Source organism: Carex rostrata, chromosome 19, assembly GCF_964058835.1.
Source record: "Carex rostrata chromosome 19, lpCarRost1.2, whole genome shotgun sequence".
Taxonomy (NCBI): Eukaryota; Viridiplantae; Streptophyta; class Magnoliopsida; order Poales; family Cyperaceae; genus Carex; species Carex rostrata.
This window is the reverse complement of record NC_135936.1, coordinates 1,197,928-1,213,250: the sequence shown is the minus strand read 5'-3', so window position 1 is coordinate 1,213,250 and position 15,323 is coordinate 1,197,928. Positions and strand designations below refer to the sequence as shown.

The window sequence follows — 15,323 nt, the reverse complement described above, 5'->3', positions numbered from 1 at the left end:
TAACTATTTGCACAACTTGGAACAAAATGAGTGTGATTTTCGACTCAGAAGTCAAGATATAGGAAAAAAAACAATAGTGAGAAGACTAGTTCTTCTTATAGATATTTTTGCCATGCAAGTGTAAATACCTAAACCTTAAAAAAAAGTGTAAATGCCTAAAACAAAATAATACCTCTATAAAAGGACCAAAGTAGTCAAAGGCATGGTTTTGAAACTCGAAATAGGAATATAAAAAGGCCCGTAGGCTACTGAAATGCGGCCATTTTTTTATTAATATCCTTAAAAATTTTTTTTTTTAAAAATAACCCTACATTGAATTTTTTATTAAAAATGCCCCAACCGCCAGGCCCACGGGCGGCCCAAAACACAAGCAGACCGCCCGTGGCTGGGGCGCCCCACGGTCTTTTTTTTTTTTTTTTAGAGAGATCTTAGTATTTTGATTTGAATGCGGGTGGGGCATTTTTAATAAAAAATTCAATGTAGGGTTATTTTTAATTTTTTTTTAAGGATATTAATAAAAATGGCCGTGAATTTAGAATTGATCGAGTAGTAATGGAAACAAGGACTTTTTTCTTTCAATTTTTTTGTGCTAAAATAATGAAAAAAATTTATATAACAAAAAACTTCATCCAAAAGTACGTTAAGACATACAATTTTATTCATAAAAAACTAGTTTAATAAAAAAGGGAAAAGGACCTGATAGAATCAATTGTAAATTTCAGCAAAATCAAATACTTCACATTTACGGAAAATATTTAACTAGTATTCATGGCATACTTTTGTTGAAAATTATATCGTAAATAATGTTGTCCGAAACATAAAATTTTAAAAAATAAAAATAATATTAATACTAATCAGGTTACACCGGTAGAGACTAAAACACAATAAATTAAAAAATATCAAATCTAATCAGATATGCAATTTTTTTTGTAATTTTTATTATTTACAGAGCACATGATTAATTCTGAAATTCATCCATATTATTCTTAGCAGATCCTGCAAGATCTAATATTTTATCTCAGTTAATAAACAATTAAACACAGAAAATAAAAGTCTTAAAAAAATAATAGCCCAATTAAATAAAGAAAGTAATTACTGGCCCATTAAAACTTTAAAGACGGCCCAAATTTGCTCTCCTTTTTTTTTTTTTTTTTTTTTCTCGGCGTCTATTTATTAATTAATAATGATCGAATCCAACCCGACATATTTCCTTCTTTTCAATTTCCCTTTTAAAAAGATGGATCACTATTGGATCCCGCAACCTTTTCTTTTCTTCCTCCTTTTAATTAGCGGAACACCGTTGCCGGTTCACGCTACCCTAAAAGCTCTCTTCCTACTTCCTACTTCCTATCGTCAATAAAAGGATCGTTTAAAAAAAAAAAAAAAAAAAAAAAATTCAAATCTGAAGACACTTGGACGGTCAGTCACTCGGTTTGGAAAATCGGCATCACTCGGACGGTGAGTCTCTTCCGATCCCAGGGTATTTTTTTTTCTCCAGAAACGGTGAGTCACTCGGTTTGGAAAATCGCCCAATAATCGGATCATGGGTTGCCATGGTTTCTCCAAACCATGGTAGCAACAATGGTCTATTGCTTCTTATGGTAGCAGGTCCTAATTTTATGCAAGGTACTTCACAAACGAAAGAATTGGGGGAGCATGGGACCAAGCTGGCCACCCCTTCTGTGCTTTTCCGGGGGTTCAGATTAGTTGACTTTGAGTAATTCTAAACTGTGATTACTTGTAAAGAAAAATTTTTTTTTGAAATGCGAACCTAGCTTATTATGCAGATAGAATAATTGAACTTAGTCTTCTTTTAAAATAATCTGTATTATATTGTTGGAATCATATGAACTGTTGTTACAATGGAAATTGATAATCTTATTGGTTCAATCCAATTCTACCATCTTCTGATCTGATTACTGATCCTGTAATTTGACAATAGATGGGATACATTGGCCATCATGGCGTGGCAACTCTGCATAAGTACAAGTACAGTGGTGTCGATAACTCGCTCGTGGCAAAGTACATCTTACAACCCTTCTGGACCCGATGTGTCACACTCTTCCCTCTTTGGATGCCGTATGATATTATTTTTTATTTTTTTGTTGGGTTTGCTTGGATTTTTGGTTACCTTATTGATAGTTTATTCTGGTTGTTTTGTGGTGCTTAAGGGACTTGCAGATGCTGCCCCCTTATTCCCAGTAAACACCGACTTTGCAAATTGTAATGCACAAGCAGAACAATTCAACAGTGAAATGCCAATTGCCATCCCATTTTATATTGATATCACTTGATCCTATGGTTTTAAAAATTGACTACCATAATAGATAACACTGATATGTGCACAGTTTCATATTTTGAACTATGTTTATGTTGTCCGTGGTTTCTGATACAATAGTGTTATGCTCTTTAATAGTGTTTCATGGACTGATATGTATTTTCTGTATCTTTCTGGTGGCATGTCGGTATTCTTCCAGGCCAAATATGGTAAGAACTTGAACAGTGCACCTTGTCAATTTCATTCCTTGAACTTTCTTGCTTTCAGCTGTAAAAAAATGTTATGAATTCTGCATTGATTACTATTATCTTTTCCAGATTACCCTGACAGGATTCACATTTTTATTAATATCGGCACTTTTAGGTTATGTAAGTAGCTATTATCCCTTTCTTAGTTTAAACTTTCTGTAGATTGGACCTCCTTTATCTTGCAGATTTTGACAAGGCTAAAATATAGTATCTTCAGTTGTATAATAAATATCATTTAATGCTGTAACAATAATATGCACATAGATATATTCACCACGGTTGGATACAGCACCGCCTAGGTGGGTCCACCTTGCTCATGGTTTGCTTCTCTTCTTATACCAGGTTTGTTTTAAAGACCATTCTTTCAATTGTTGTGTGAAGGTATTGATAAAGGCCCATTTCCTTTTCCTTCTTTTTTCCTCTTTATTTTATTTTATTTTTTGGCTTAATTTTATTAGCCAGAGTACTTTATATTTGCCTGGTCTTAAGTTTAAGATTTGCAAGTACCACTTCTGTCAAGAAGTGTGCTGTGTACCCTCAGGTTGAAGTTCAAGGACTGGTAGAAGCCTGCTAACTCCTGTTTATGTTGATATTGTGTGTGTGTGTGTGTGTGTGTGTGTGTATTCTTTTTTGTAAAAGTAATATATGACAGACATTTGACGCTGTTGATGGTAAGCAAGCGAGGCGCACTAACTCATCTAGTCCCCTAGGAGAACTTTTCGACCATGGTACTCTTTTACTCCCCCTTCCACACACACACACACAGTTTTTTCAGTGAGCTTTATCTAGATTATGATTGCTAACCTTTCAAAACTTTTATGCTGTCCAGGATGTGATGCCCTTGCCTGTGCTGTATGTCCTTATCCTCTTTTGAATTCTGATTTTATTCTGAGGCTCAATTCTGATTTTATTCTGCTGACTATATGTCTTAGAAATGTACATTTAATTAAATTTGCACGATATAAAAAATATGGCTTGTTATCATATTATTGAATTTGAATGTCCTAAAAGAAACATCCAATTGCAATGAAGTAAATAATGAAAGATTATAAATAAATTTTGTTCAAAATGAGGCTCTCCTGCCTCAAATCAATTAAGGAGTGCAGAATGTTTATCTTACAGGAACCTTCTACCAAAAGGGCTGTTGGTTTCATTTTTCAAAAAATCAGGGGTGCGGTGGGGTGGAGGGATAGTTAAGTGACTTATTTTATGAATTCAAAATTTAAAAGGGATTATCAGCAATTAGTGCTTTGCTTTATTTCTTTCCTGCAAGTTCTTAATCTAAACTAATGAAGTTACTAATTTTAGTTTGAAGCATTGGCATTTGGGAGCTCAATGATGTGCGGAAGATACACATTTATCTTCTGGGTTATTGCTGCCATTCCATTTTATTTGGCTACATGGGAACAGTAAGTGTTTTCTTCATTATTGTTTTCTTGTTTATGACTTGTTATTTTGTTCTATCTTTGAGTTTCAACTTTCAACTCTAGTTTTGATTACCAAATCTTTCACCGATTATCTGCATCATAAAAGTGTAATTCAAACTTTATAATTTCTGACTATTCACATGTTGATCTCTATGTTTTCCATACTGTTTCTTTTCTATTGATGCATACTTTGATACCACCATCCAGTTTCTTCACAAACACGCTAATCCTACCAATACTCAATGGACCAACTGAAGGCCTGATGCTGATATATGTCTGCCATTTCTTTACATTTCTCACAGGTACTATCAACCAGTGAGTTTCTCTTGAGATTAGTCAGGTTAAGTACCTGTGCAGTACTGGTATATGCATATTGTTCTTTTTTGTGTTTTTGGTTGAGTAGACATAGTTAATAGTCTGTTATTAGGTTTGATTAGAATCACCAGAAGCGAACCGACAGCACAGACAAATTTCGTGCTGTATGTTATGTCTTTTCTTGGCCTCATCTGTGAAAAGTATGATGCTTGCTATTTTGAATTATCATCTGTTACATGCTTGATAATTACCTTGTCTTGTCTTGCTTAGGTGCTGAATGGTGGGCCCAAGGTTTCAGGAAGTCAATACCCTTTTTAAGTTGGATACCATTTGTACCAGGTATTCCACTACTTAGAATGACTAAACATGACAATGTTCTTATAGTGTTTTTCTGTCAGTTATTGCAAATTGCACCAGTAAAATTTTGATCAAATTGACCTGGCATACAATTTGATGACAAGGTCAGCTACCTTTGAATCCCCATCATTTTTTTTTTGCTCAAATTTAGTTTAATCCATGCTTAATGACAGAAATTTTGGCAGTGTTTATAGATAAACTTGATTATATGAAACATCGTTGGTCATCACGTTAAGCTAGTTAGAAATATGAGCATTAGAAAGCTGTTGGGTGCTACTTAGGGATACGAGTGCTTTTGGTTGCATTTGCAAAAAATCTGTTTCCTTTTTTTAGCTTTCATTATTATATATTTTGGTTGGCAATAGACAAAACCTTGGAAAGAAATGCGAAAAGGATACCAAACAGAGAACAGAAGAATGCCATCTGTAGTTGATAAGCCAGTGGTTAGGAATTGACAAGTTTCAAACTGAACAAGAAAAATAAACATGAGCACCTGTTTGATATTATACTTCTGGATGGTATTGAAGGGTTTTTTTAATGCAAAAATCATTTACTATTTAAATTTTTGAACACACCTATTTCTTAATTCTGTCATCTGTTTCTAATGTTAAAAAAATATACTAAATGTGTGCGCTACCTCTTCTAGGTTACTTTTTCCACAAAAATTCCCTTCTAATTATTGTTGACTCAAAACAAGTCTGGTTCTCTCTTCATCTTTTTGATTGATTGACTATAGTCGGGTTTTGAGAGAAATGATACAAAACAACTGATGAAGAATTTTAAAATGAGTTGATTAGATGATTACTATTGTTTTCTTGATGCTAATATAAAGTTTATATGGGCTGATAAATACCCAGAGTTAAATTGTATCAAGTACAAAATAAGATTTGTATTTTTAGCACCAAGGCCCATTAAGTGCTCGTGTCAGTTTTAGCCTTGTGGTTACATTCTGCATGTATGGCACAAGAATCTCTTGTTAAGATTGTAGAGAACAATATTTAAGTTTTGTGCTGTTATGCTCTTCACAGCCTGACATTATATAAATTTTTGTACCAGAAATCCCAGTATTTGGTGTTGTGATAGCTTTCATGATCCTGTTTGCTGTAATCCCCACTATTGCATCCAAGTAAGCTTCGTTCTTGCAAGAGTAACATTCCTGATATTTTGCATTTTTATGCCCTTTTGTTTGGTTTCAGTTCTTTACAACTACCCTCGCTATATATAAGCATTTTCATCCCAGTGTTGGTGTTGTAACAAATTATCAGGGTTTGTTTTGTTCTTTTCTTTCATGCAGTATTGGTAATGTACAGAAGGTGGTCGCTGCGAAGAAAGGGAACATGCTGTCAGCATTGGCAATGGTTAGTTTGTACATGAATACTTTATTAAATGCAGTTTATATCTAAAAAATAGTGTTACACCCAAGATTCAGGCTTTATTTTACCATTGTTCAAAATCTTACAAAAATATAGTTTCACTTATATATAAAAAAGAATTGTGGTTCAAAACTGAATTATTGATTCCATTGATCCATTGGTTTATATAGGCATTACAATTTGCATTTGCAACCCTATAACTTCTATAATTCCTTTCTTACCGATATAACCCTATAACTTCTATAATGCGATAAAGATACATAAATCTCAACACTCCCCCTCAAGATGGGCAAAAGATATCCATCAAGCCCATCTTGTCACATAACCTAACTAGATCTATTGAGCTAAGTCCTTTAGTGAGGCAGTCAGCTACTTAGTCTCTAGTAGCTACGTGACTCAACTCCAATAACCCAATTTCCAGTTTTTCCTTAATGAAGAACCTATCGATCTCCACATGCTTGGTTCTGTCATGCTGCACCGATCTTTCTCCTCAAGACGGATCTACGTCATCTCCCCCTTTCTTCTTTCTCTTCTTAACCCGATCTTGATCTATCTCATCAAGAATCGAGCTCAAATCCGATCGAAACTCCGATCAAAACCCGCCTCTCGGGTATCGTGAGGTATATAAGCCCCTCACGCCGGCCAACTTACTCAACAAGCTCAAACTAGCATGGTTCGGACTTGGAGAAAGAAGAAAAAAAACGGAACTGAATCTGCCTAGGAGAGGAAGCACCTGTCAGATGCTAGGCGGAGCACTGGTCGGAGCTAGGCGGAGCAGTACTCGGCCGAGAGAGGGAAAGACAGGGCGGAGGGAAAGGAGGTCCGTCCGGCGACCTAGGTGGCTGAACCGAGCAGATCGGCCTAGGTTGAGGTGGAGCCGATCTGATCAGATCTAGGTCAGATCGGACCAGAGCATGGGAGCTCCTGTGCTGACCAGTGCTGACCTAGGCGGAGGTTGGCGGACCAGGCGGAGCTCCGGCGACGTTCAGGCGGCCCTGGCGGAGGTGAAGGAGGAGGTATGTGTGCAACGACCTTAGGTAGGTGATGCAGGTAAGATCAACTATTGTTAATCTTAGCAATCAATTTAGAGTAATTTGGATAGAAATAGAAGAAACAATAGAATAACCAATAGCGAAAAGCAAACAGCAATTCGACTAGTTCATTACATCCAAAAGCATAATCTCTCCACAGAAAGTATGGCCTTATAAAGGCGATGAGATTTGTAAAAGAAAGTATATTGATTAAGTAAACTAATCTCTACTTTTATTCACGTAAAGACAACTCAGCAAGAATGGCTGAGCTGGAATAACGGCCTGGGCTGATGTGGCTCAAGACGCTAACAATCTTCTGCTGTGAAAGGACGATTAGTTACGCCCTCTTCTCCAGTGATTCCTTCAACTCCTTATCTCCATTCAACTCTGGGCCCGCATTGTCATACTCAAACGCTCTCTTTGCCTTAACCTCTTTCACCCTGCCCATGGGACCACTGACAGTGACTTTCTTATTAATGGGATTCTGCCCGGAACACTTGACCAGACTGCCCTTTCCTCTTTCTCCTTCAATTGAAATTACTGTTCCAACGGTCATCCCCAATTCAGACGAACGCTGTTGCATTCTCCCCCCCTTAAGCACATTCATGTCCTCATGAATGAAATTAGGAAACTGACTAGCGATCTCTTCATAGTTCTCCCAAGTGGCATCATCTTGTGATTGATTTTGCCATTGAATTAACAGTTGAACCTGTACTGCATTCCTCTTTTTTACCATTCTTCGAGCTAGAATCACTTGAGGGACTCGACTATTAACTGGAATCGGGCCATTAACAGGTAAGTTGGGAGAAGGTATATGAGTATCCCCTAGCTTCTTTTTGAGTTGCGAAACATGAAAAACGGGATGTATCAACGAATTTGGAGGTAAATCGAGCTTGTATGCTACTTCCCCAATTTTCTGGATAATCTCAAAAGGACCATAAAATTTGGAGCTCAATTTTTGATTTCTCGCTCCTCCCACTGAAATCTGCCTATAAGGCTGCAACTTTAAATAGACCCAGTCCCCTTTTGAGAATTTCCTCTCACTCCTATGTCGGTTTTCTACCTTTATCATCCTCTCTTGTGCCTTCTTGAGGTTGTCCTTCAATTGCGCCATTGCAGCCTGCCTGTCTCTTAACTCAATGTTGACTGCTTCCACTTGGCTCTTAGGAATGCTTCCCAAAGCCAGCTGAGGTGGTGGATAGCCATACAATGCTTCAAAAGGAGTGGATTGAAGGGTACTGTGCCAGTTTGAGTTATACCACCACTCAGCTAAATAGAGATAATCCCTCCACCTTGTCTGCTTGTCAAAAACCATTCCCCTCAAGTATTGTTCTAAACACTAGTTTACCTTTTCGGTCTGACCATCAGATTGGGGGTGATAAGCAGTCCCCATATTCAACTTCACCCCTATTTTGTGCATCAGTTCACTCCAGAATTTGCTGGTAAACACCGGGTCCCTATCTGAGACAATATCAGTAGGTAACCCATGGAGTTTGTAGATGTTCTCCATGAAAGCTTGAGCCACACTAGAAGCTGTATAAGGGTGTTTTAGGGGAATAAAATGGGAGTATTTGGTCAATCTGTCAACCACCACAAAAATTACCTCAAAGCCCTTGGAATTTGGTAATCCCGTAATGAAATCCATACCAATGCTGCACCATGCTTCTTTGGGTATAGGAAGGGGTTGGATGAGACCAGGAGAAGAGACATGTTCTCCCTTATTCAGCTGACAGTTTGAGCACTGCTGCACATGCAAGTGTACCGTTTCCTTCATCTTTGGCCAATAAAAAGACCTCTTTGCCCTCTGGTAAGTTGCAGTTATACCCGAATGTCCCCCTAAACTGGAACCATGCAGCTCATGCAGAATTTTCTGCCTCCACTCTCCTTTGGATCCAACACAAACTCTCCCTTTGTATCTAATCAATCCCTGAAATTCTGTAAGGTGGTGTGCTGTTCCTTCAGTGTTTTTCTCCCTCAACTTCACTCTCATCTCATGTATCCATTCATCTCCTTCATAGCTCTCTTTCAACTCCTCAACCTACTTTGGTATGAGTATACTCACCTCATTCAACTCAGCTGACTTCAACACAGGTGCTGTATTACCCTCCTCTCTTCTAAATAAAGCATCTGCAACTTTATTTTCTACACCCTTCTTAAATTCAATTTTGTAATTTAGCCCCAACAGCTTACTCAACCCCTTGTGTTGCATGGGTGTATTTACCCTTTGTTCAAGCAAGTATTTGAGAGCAATTTGATCTGTCTTGATAATGAATTCCTGACCCATCAGGTAGTGCCTCCACTTCTGAACTGCTGTGAAAAGGGCCATCAACTCTTTTTCGTAGGTGGACAGTGCTTGACTCTTAACCCCCAGCTTTTTGCTCATGAATGCTATTGGCCTTCTAGATTGCATGAGCACAGCTCCTATGCCATCATGGCTTGCATCAGTTTCTACCACAAAGGGAAGCTTGAAATCTGGTAACTTGAGCACAGGTGCCTGAACCATGGCTGTCTTCAACTGGTCAAAAGCTTCTTGAGCTGTACTGTCCCACCTGAAAGAATTCTTCTTCAAAAGATTAGTCAAAGGTTTGGAGATGATGCCATAACCTTGAATAAACTTTCTGTAATACCCAGTCAACCCAAGGAATCCCCTTAATCCCTTAACACTTTGTGGAACTGGCCAACTAATCATGGATTCTATTTTCTTTGGATCAGTGGCAACACCCTCCCTAGAAATGATATGACCCAAGTATTCAATTTTGTGGACCCCAAACTCACACTTGTTTTTCTTGCAAAACAGTTGACGATCCTTTAGTGTTTGCAGTACTGTTTTCAAATGCCCCACATGGCTCTCCAAGTCCTTACTGTACACTAAAATATCATCAAAGAAAACCAAAACAAATTTTCTCAAAAATGGTTTGAAAACACCATTCATTAATGCTTGAAAGGTAGCAGGAGCATTTGTTAGCCCAAAGGGCATAACAGTAAACTCATACAACCCTTCATGAGTTTGGAAGGCTGTTTTGTGGATGTCATTTTCATCCATTCTTATTTGGTGGTAACCAGATCTTAGATCCAATTTTGAAAAATAATGAACCCCATTTAACTCATCTAACAGGTCTTCAATAATTGGGATAGGAAACTTGTTTTTCACTGTTCCTTCATTCAGCCTCCTATAGTCGATACACATTCTCCATGTATCATCCTTCTTCTTCACTAACAGCACAGGAGAAGAGTATGCACTGACACTGGGTTGGATGAACTGTTTTTGTAATAGTTCTTGCACAATCTTCTCTACTTCTCCCTTTTGGTGGTGTGACATTCTGTAAGGTCTCAAGTTCACAGGTTTTGCATCAGGTATTAGGTTAATTTTGTGGTCTACTGGCCTTTTAGGAGGTAGGTGTTTAGGTTCATCAAAAATCACTTGGAACTGTGTCAGTATTTCTTGCAACTTGGAATCAACCTCAGCTACTGGCCTCAATCCTTCCTCTTCAATTTTGTATAGATGAGCTAGATAAATTTGATGCCCCTTTTTATGCTCCTTTTCTATATCGACAACTCCCTCATGTATCCTCAGTTCACTATCCTTCTTCTCATTCAGTAATGTCACCTCCTGCCCATTATGCTCAACAACAAACACTCCTTTCATGAGATTCATCTTAATGTCACCCAAACTAGCTATCCAGTCAACCCCAAGAATTACATCATAGCCTTGAACCTCTAGAATCCTGAAATCAGTGCAGAAAGGATGCCCTTGTATGTGGAAATGAACATTCTGGCATGTGTTGCTAGTAACCAGCTTTTCACCACTAGCACTCCTTACCAGTAAGGTTGAAGTGGATATGGAGGGTAATTTTAATTTTTGAACTATGTGGGGATGAATAAAAGAGTGAGTGGCTCCAGTATCCACTAGTAACATGATAGACAGATTGCCAATGTACCCCTGGTATTTTGGAGTTTTAAAATTTCCTGCACTAGTTCCCATACTGAGGGTAACTATCTCCTCCAGCTCCTCAATTTCAGGTTTAGAATAACTCACCATCTGTCTCCCTTCATCATCCTCTTCTTCTTCGTCTCTTTCCTCCAATTCAACTTCTACTTCCCCTTCAAGAGCATGCAGCCCCTTGCTGCATTTATGACCTTGTCCCCATTTCTCATTACATCTAAAACATAGACCAAGTGCTCTCTTTTGGTCTAGGGTCATGGCAGTAGTGTTCTTTTGTGGAGTTTTGTGAGATTGAGTGTTTTCTGGAAATTTCCTAAAATGCCCCTCAAAGGTCTTGGTTGGTTTGTAAGTGAGTTGGGGTTGAGGTTTGTAAAAAGGTTGGATATGTGGTTTGAGAAAACTGGATTTTCTGTCTATGGGACTTACTACTGCTTCCAATTCTAGAGCTAAATTGAAAGCCTCATTTAAGGTCTGGGGTTTAAACAAGGTCATGGAATTTTGGATCTCCTCCTTCAAACCACAAATAAAACTCCAAACAAAGAAATATTCACTTTTGATACCAGTTTCAATCAACAGTCGAGCCTTTGCTCGTTGGTACTCCCTAATATAATCATCTACTGAACCAACTTGTTGTACCTTTTTGAATTGTACAACTGGATTGAGGTGACTCCTCCTCTGAAATCTTTCAAACACTGCATTGACTAAAACTTGCCAGGAAGAATTCAGGTACTCAACCCGATAACAACCATACCACTCGGCAGCATCACCTGTGAAGTTGCGAGATGCAATTCCCACCTTGTATATATCAGCTGTCTGATAGTAATTAAAATAAAAATTACTGTGCTCCAACCATTCGGTAGCCTTAGTCCCATCAAAAACGGGAAATTCAATGCGGGGCATGAAACCTTTCTGGAGGTCATGGTGAGTGGATCGTCTGGTATCACTGTTTTCACCATCTTCAAAATCAGGAGGTGGTTCAGGGCGCTCCATCTCTTTATCCCGATTCACACGATCTGTCCTGTGAGCAAAGTTACTATGCGGGCCATTGTCATCACTCTTCTCTAACACCAAGGTTCTGATCAAACCCGTGAGCTCTCTAAGCTCAGTACGGAAGCTATTCATCTGATTGGCTTGGTCCTGGAACTGAGCCTGGATGTGGTCATCCCTTGCTTGTTGCGATAAATGGATCTCTCTAGTGTATTGAGTGAGACGGTCGTTCATCGCCACTAGATCGAGCACAGTCTCCTCAGGTGGATCAGCCCCACGCATTTTTGGCGGCATCGCCTACAGAGTTGACGAACACTTCCCCCCCAGCTGTAATCGGAGGGCTCTGATACCACAACTGCAACGACCTTAGGTAGGTGATGCAGGTAAGATCAACTATTGTTAATCTTAGCAATCAATTTAGAGTAATTTGGATAGAAATAGAAGAAACAATAGAATAACCAATAGCGAAAAGCAAACAGCAATTCGACTAGTTCATTACATCTAAAAGCATAATCTCTCCACAGAAAGTATGGCCTTATAAAGGCGATGAGATTTGCAAAAGAAAGTATATTGATTAAGTAAACTAATCTCTACTTTTATTCACGTAAAGACAACTCAGCAAGAATGGCTGAGCTGGAATAACGGCCTGGGCTGATGTGGCTCAAGACGCTAACAATCTTCTGCTGTGAAAGGACGATTAGTTACGCCCTCTTCTCCAGTGATTCCTTCAACTCCTTATCTCCATTCAACTCTGGGCCCGCATTGTCATACTCAAACGCTCTCTTTGCCTTAACCTCTTTCACCCTGCCCATGGGACCACTGACAGTGACTTTCTTATTAATGGGATTCTGCCCGGAACACTTGACCAGACTGCCCTTTCCTCTTTCTCCTTCAATTGAAATTACTGTTCCAACGGTCATCCCCAATTCAGACGAACGCTGTTGCAATGTGCTACAGTACCGCGGGTTTGCTACAGTAGCCGGAATATCAGAAAAGACACGGGGAAAGAAAAAGAGGAAAAAAAAGGGTTTCAGGATCTTCTGTGCTCTGATACCAAAAAGAATTGTGGTTCAAAACTGAATTATTGATTCCATTGATCCATTGGTTCACATAGGCATTACAATTTGCATTTGCAACCCTATAACTTCTATAATTCATTTCTTACCGATATAACTCTATAACTTCTATAATGCGATAAAGATACATAAATCTCAACATATAATATAATTTTTTTTTTTACTTTAACAGCTCCTCCCCTTCAATGCACTTTTGGCTGGTGTTGGTATCTGGTTTGTCGCTCATATCACATGATTGTTTTTCCCTTCCATTTGTATATAGTATAAATATTGGTGCATCTGTTTATTTATTGCTGGAAAAAAATACAACTCTTAATGGGCAGGGCATATTTGTCCCCTTCTGACATAACGAAGAACTATCCTCATCTCCTAGTTGTTGGAACTGGTTTTGCTTTTGGATTTCTAGTTGTGAGATACCATCTCTTTCATTACCTCTTTTTTTTTTCAAATAAAGATCGACTTTAATAATTTGTAGTGAGGTTTGCTAAAAATGAATGTTGTATTTAGAATACCTAGTTTTCTAGCAGACATCTTAGTGGCCCTTAGAATCAATGAGCTGATTTTTGTAAATGCATAAGAGTGAGGCTATGGTAATATGCATATTACATGGCGGCTCGCTCTATGGACTCGTATCTCTGTTTTTAAGGTCCAAAGAGTCGATCTTAACCGTTAAACATGATCTTCATATGAAAATATACTCGAAGACAATTTTAAATTTTTTAAGTTTTACTATTTTTTAGATAGGTAGAAAATCAATTGATTTGAAAATTCTGGACCATTTAAAAGCTGTGGGTTTTTACCTATCTAAAAAGTAGTAATAAAATTTTAAAAAGGCAAAAATTTGCTCTCCAAGTACATTTTCATATGGAGATCATATTTAACGGTTAGGATCGATTGTTTGAACTTCGAAAATAGAAATATGGATCCATAGTACGGGTTATTCTGTAGTATGCGTATTACCATAGCTTCAGTCAATGTATAATACAATATTTGTGAATTTAAATTTAAGTTGTACAGAGACCTGTCTACCATCATTGCTATTATAAACTCTTATTATTATTTTATTTGACAGGGGAGAATGATACTGGCTCATCTATGTGATGAGCCCAAAGGTTTAAAAACTGGAATGTGCATGGTACTCTCTTTTAAACTCTTATTGTGGAAGTTTCTTATTTGTGCTTGATTTACAATAGGATTGAGCATGTTTACTAAATCTATATCTTTATCAGTCTCTTGTGTTCCTCCCCTTTGCTATTGCCAATGCACTCACTGCAAAACTGAATGAGGGGTATGTTTCCTTTTTCTCGTCTTTTTACTGTGAGACAGTTATTTCTATTGTCATTGGATGACAACCTCTTATTGTGAATCTCACAGTTTCTATTGTGCTTCTGTTGTATGCAGTGTGCCTCTAGTAGACGAGTCTCTTGTTCTTCTTTTATATTGTGTTTACACAGGTAAAGCCGTCACTCATTTAGCACTGCCATGAAAAAAAGCATCATTTTCTCAAAAAAAGAAAAAGAAAAAAGCATAATTTTAATGCATATGCCTAATCTTGTATCAGTGCCTTTCACTTTACTTGGTTTAAGTTGAAATATTTGACTGTGTTCTTGTTTTGGATACAGTTGGTCTGTACCTATATTTTGCAACATCGGTCATCCATGAAATTAAAAATGCTCTAGGAATCTACTGCTTCAGGTTAACCAATATATCTTTTGTTTAGTTCAGACTATTTATTTGGAGAAAAGTATTCCTTTAGTTTGAGTTTCTTTTTCTATATATAACAGGATAACCAGGAAGGAGGCTTAGTTTGGTTGTCGAGTTTTCTCTAGCAGAAATACTTCTGTTTTCCTTGGTGTCTCTTGGTTGGGGCAAGGTTACAGTAGAAAGTTATCACATATTTTTGGACATTGCTTGTTGCACTTTTTTCGCATATATCAAACGCAGCCAGTGAAAATATATATTATTTTCTTCATACTTTTTGAGGTCATTGGAATCAACAGATATTGTACTGCTCCTGATTCTTGTTGGAAAGACAATTTAGTATTAGGTTCTATGTTTTGCATGGAAGTGATATTGTGATATCTTGACGATAGAATGGGTTGCTGTGGTTATAGATTAACGTCTAATTCTATTAAATAAAATGCTTGTCCAGATGGTTGAACAGTACCCTAAGATGTAAGCATTTACATTTGCATTATAACTAGTTTTGCTCTAATTATGAACTTGCTACTTGTTGAAAATTCGTAGTAAGATTTTTTATTTATTAAATAATTATGGTACACCTCAGC

General features: G+C 37.7%; 1 protein-coding gene and 1 long non-coding RNA gene across 4 annotated transcripts; one reads left to right on the top strand and one right to left on the bottom strand.

Moving 5' to 3' along the window:
* Positions 1 to 1,263: 1,263 nt before the first annotated feature.
* Positions 1,264 to 2,031, bottom strand: LOC144572055 (uncharacterized). Its single transcript, XR_013517664.1, has 2 exons — positions 1,921 to 2,031; positions 1,264 to 1,340 (listed from the first exon to the last, which is right to left on the bottom strand). It is a non-coding gene; the product is annotated as an uncharacterized LOC144572055 (long non-coding RNA).
* Positions 1,309 to 15,007, top strand: LOC144572054 (choline/ethanolaminephosphotransferase 1-like). Of its 3 annotated transcripts, none has more exons than XM_078321460.1 (19): positions 1,309 to 1,458; positions 1,943 to 2,079; positions 2,478 to 2,487; positions 2,596 to 2,646; positions 2,791 to 2,868; positions 3,179 to 3,254; positions 3,356 to 3,378; positions 3,835 to 3,935; positions 4,161 to 4,255; positions 4,539 to 4,607; positions 5,682 to 5,751; positions 5,920 to 5,983; positions 13,208 to 13,248; positions 13,359 to 13,443; positions 14,108 to 14,170; positions 14,265 to 14,323; positions 14,437 to 14,489; positions 14,658 to 14,730; positions 14,820 to 15,007. In XM_078321460.1, the coding sequence occupies exons 2-19, from the start codon at positions 1,943 to 1,945 to the stop codon at positions 14,839 to 14,841; spliced, it is 1,170 nt and encodes a 389-aa protein (XP_078177586.1). In that variant the 5' UTR covers positions 1,309 to 1,458; the 3' UTR covers positions 14,842 to 15,007. The 3 variants fall into 3 exon arrangements, with proteins under 3 accessions (XP_078177586.1, XP_078177585.1, XP_078177587.1); XM_078321459.1 differs by lacking the exon at positions 1,309 to 1,458 and adding an exon at positions 1,539 to 1,717 and having other exon boundaries at positions 2,417 to 2,487; XM_078321461.1 differs by lacking the exons at positions 1,309 to 1,458; positions 2,478 to 2,487.
* The last annotated feature ends 316 nt before the right edge of the window (positions 15,008 to 15,323 follow it).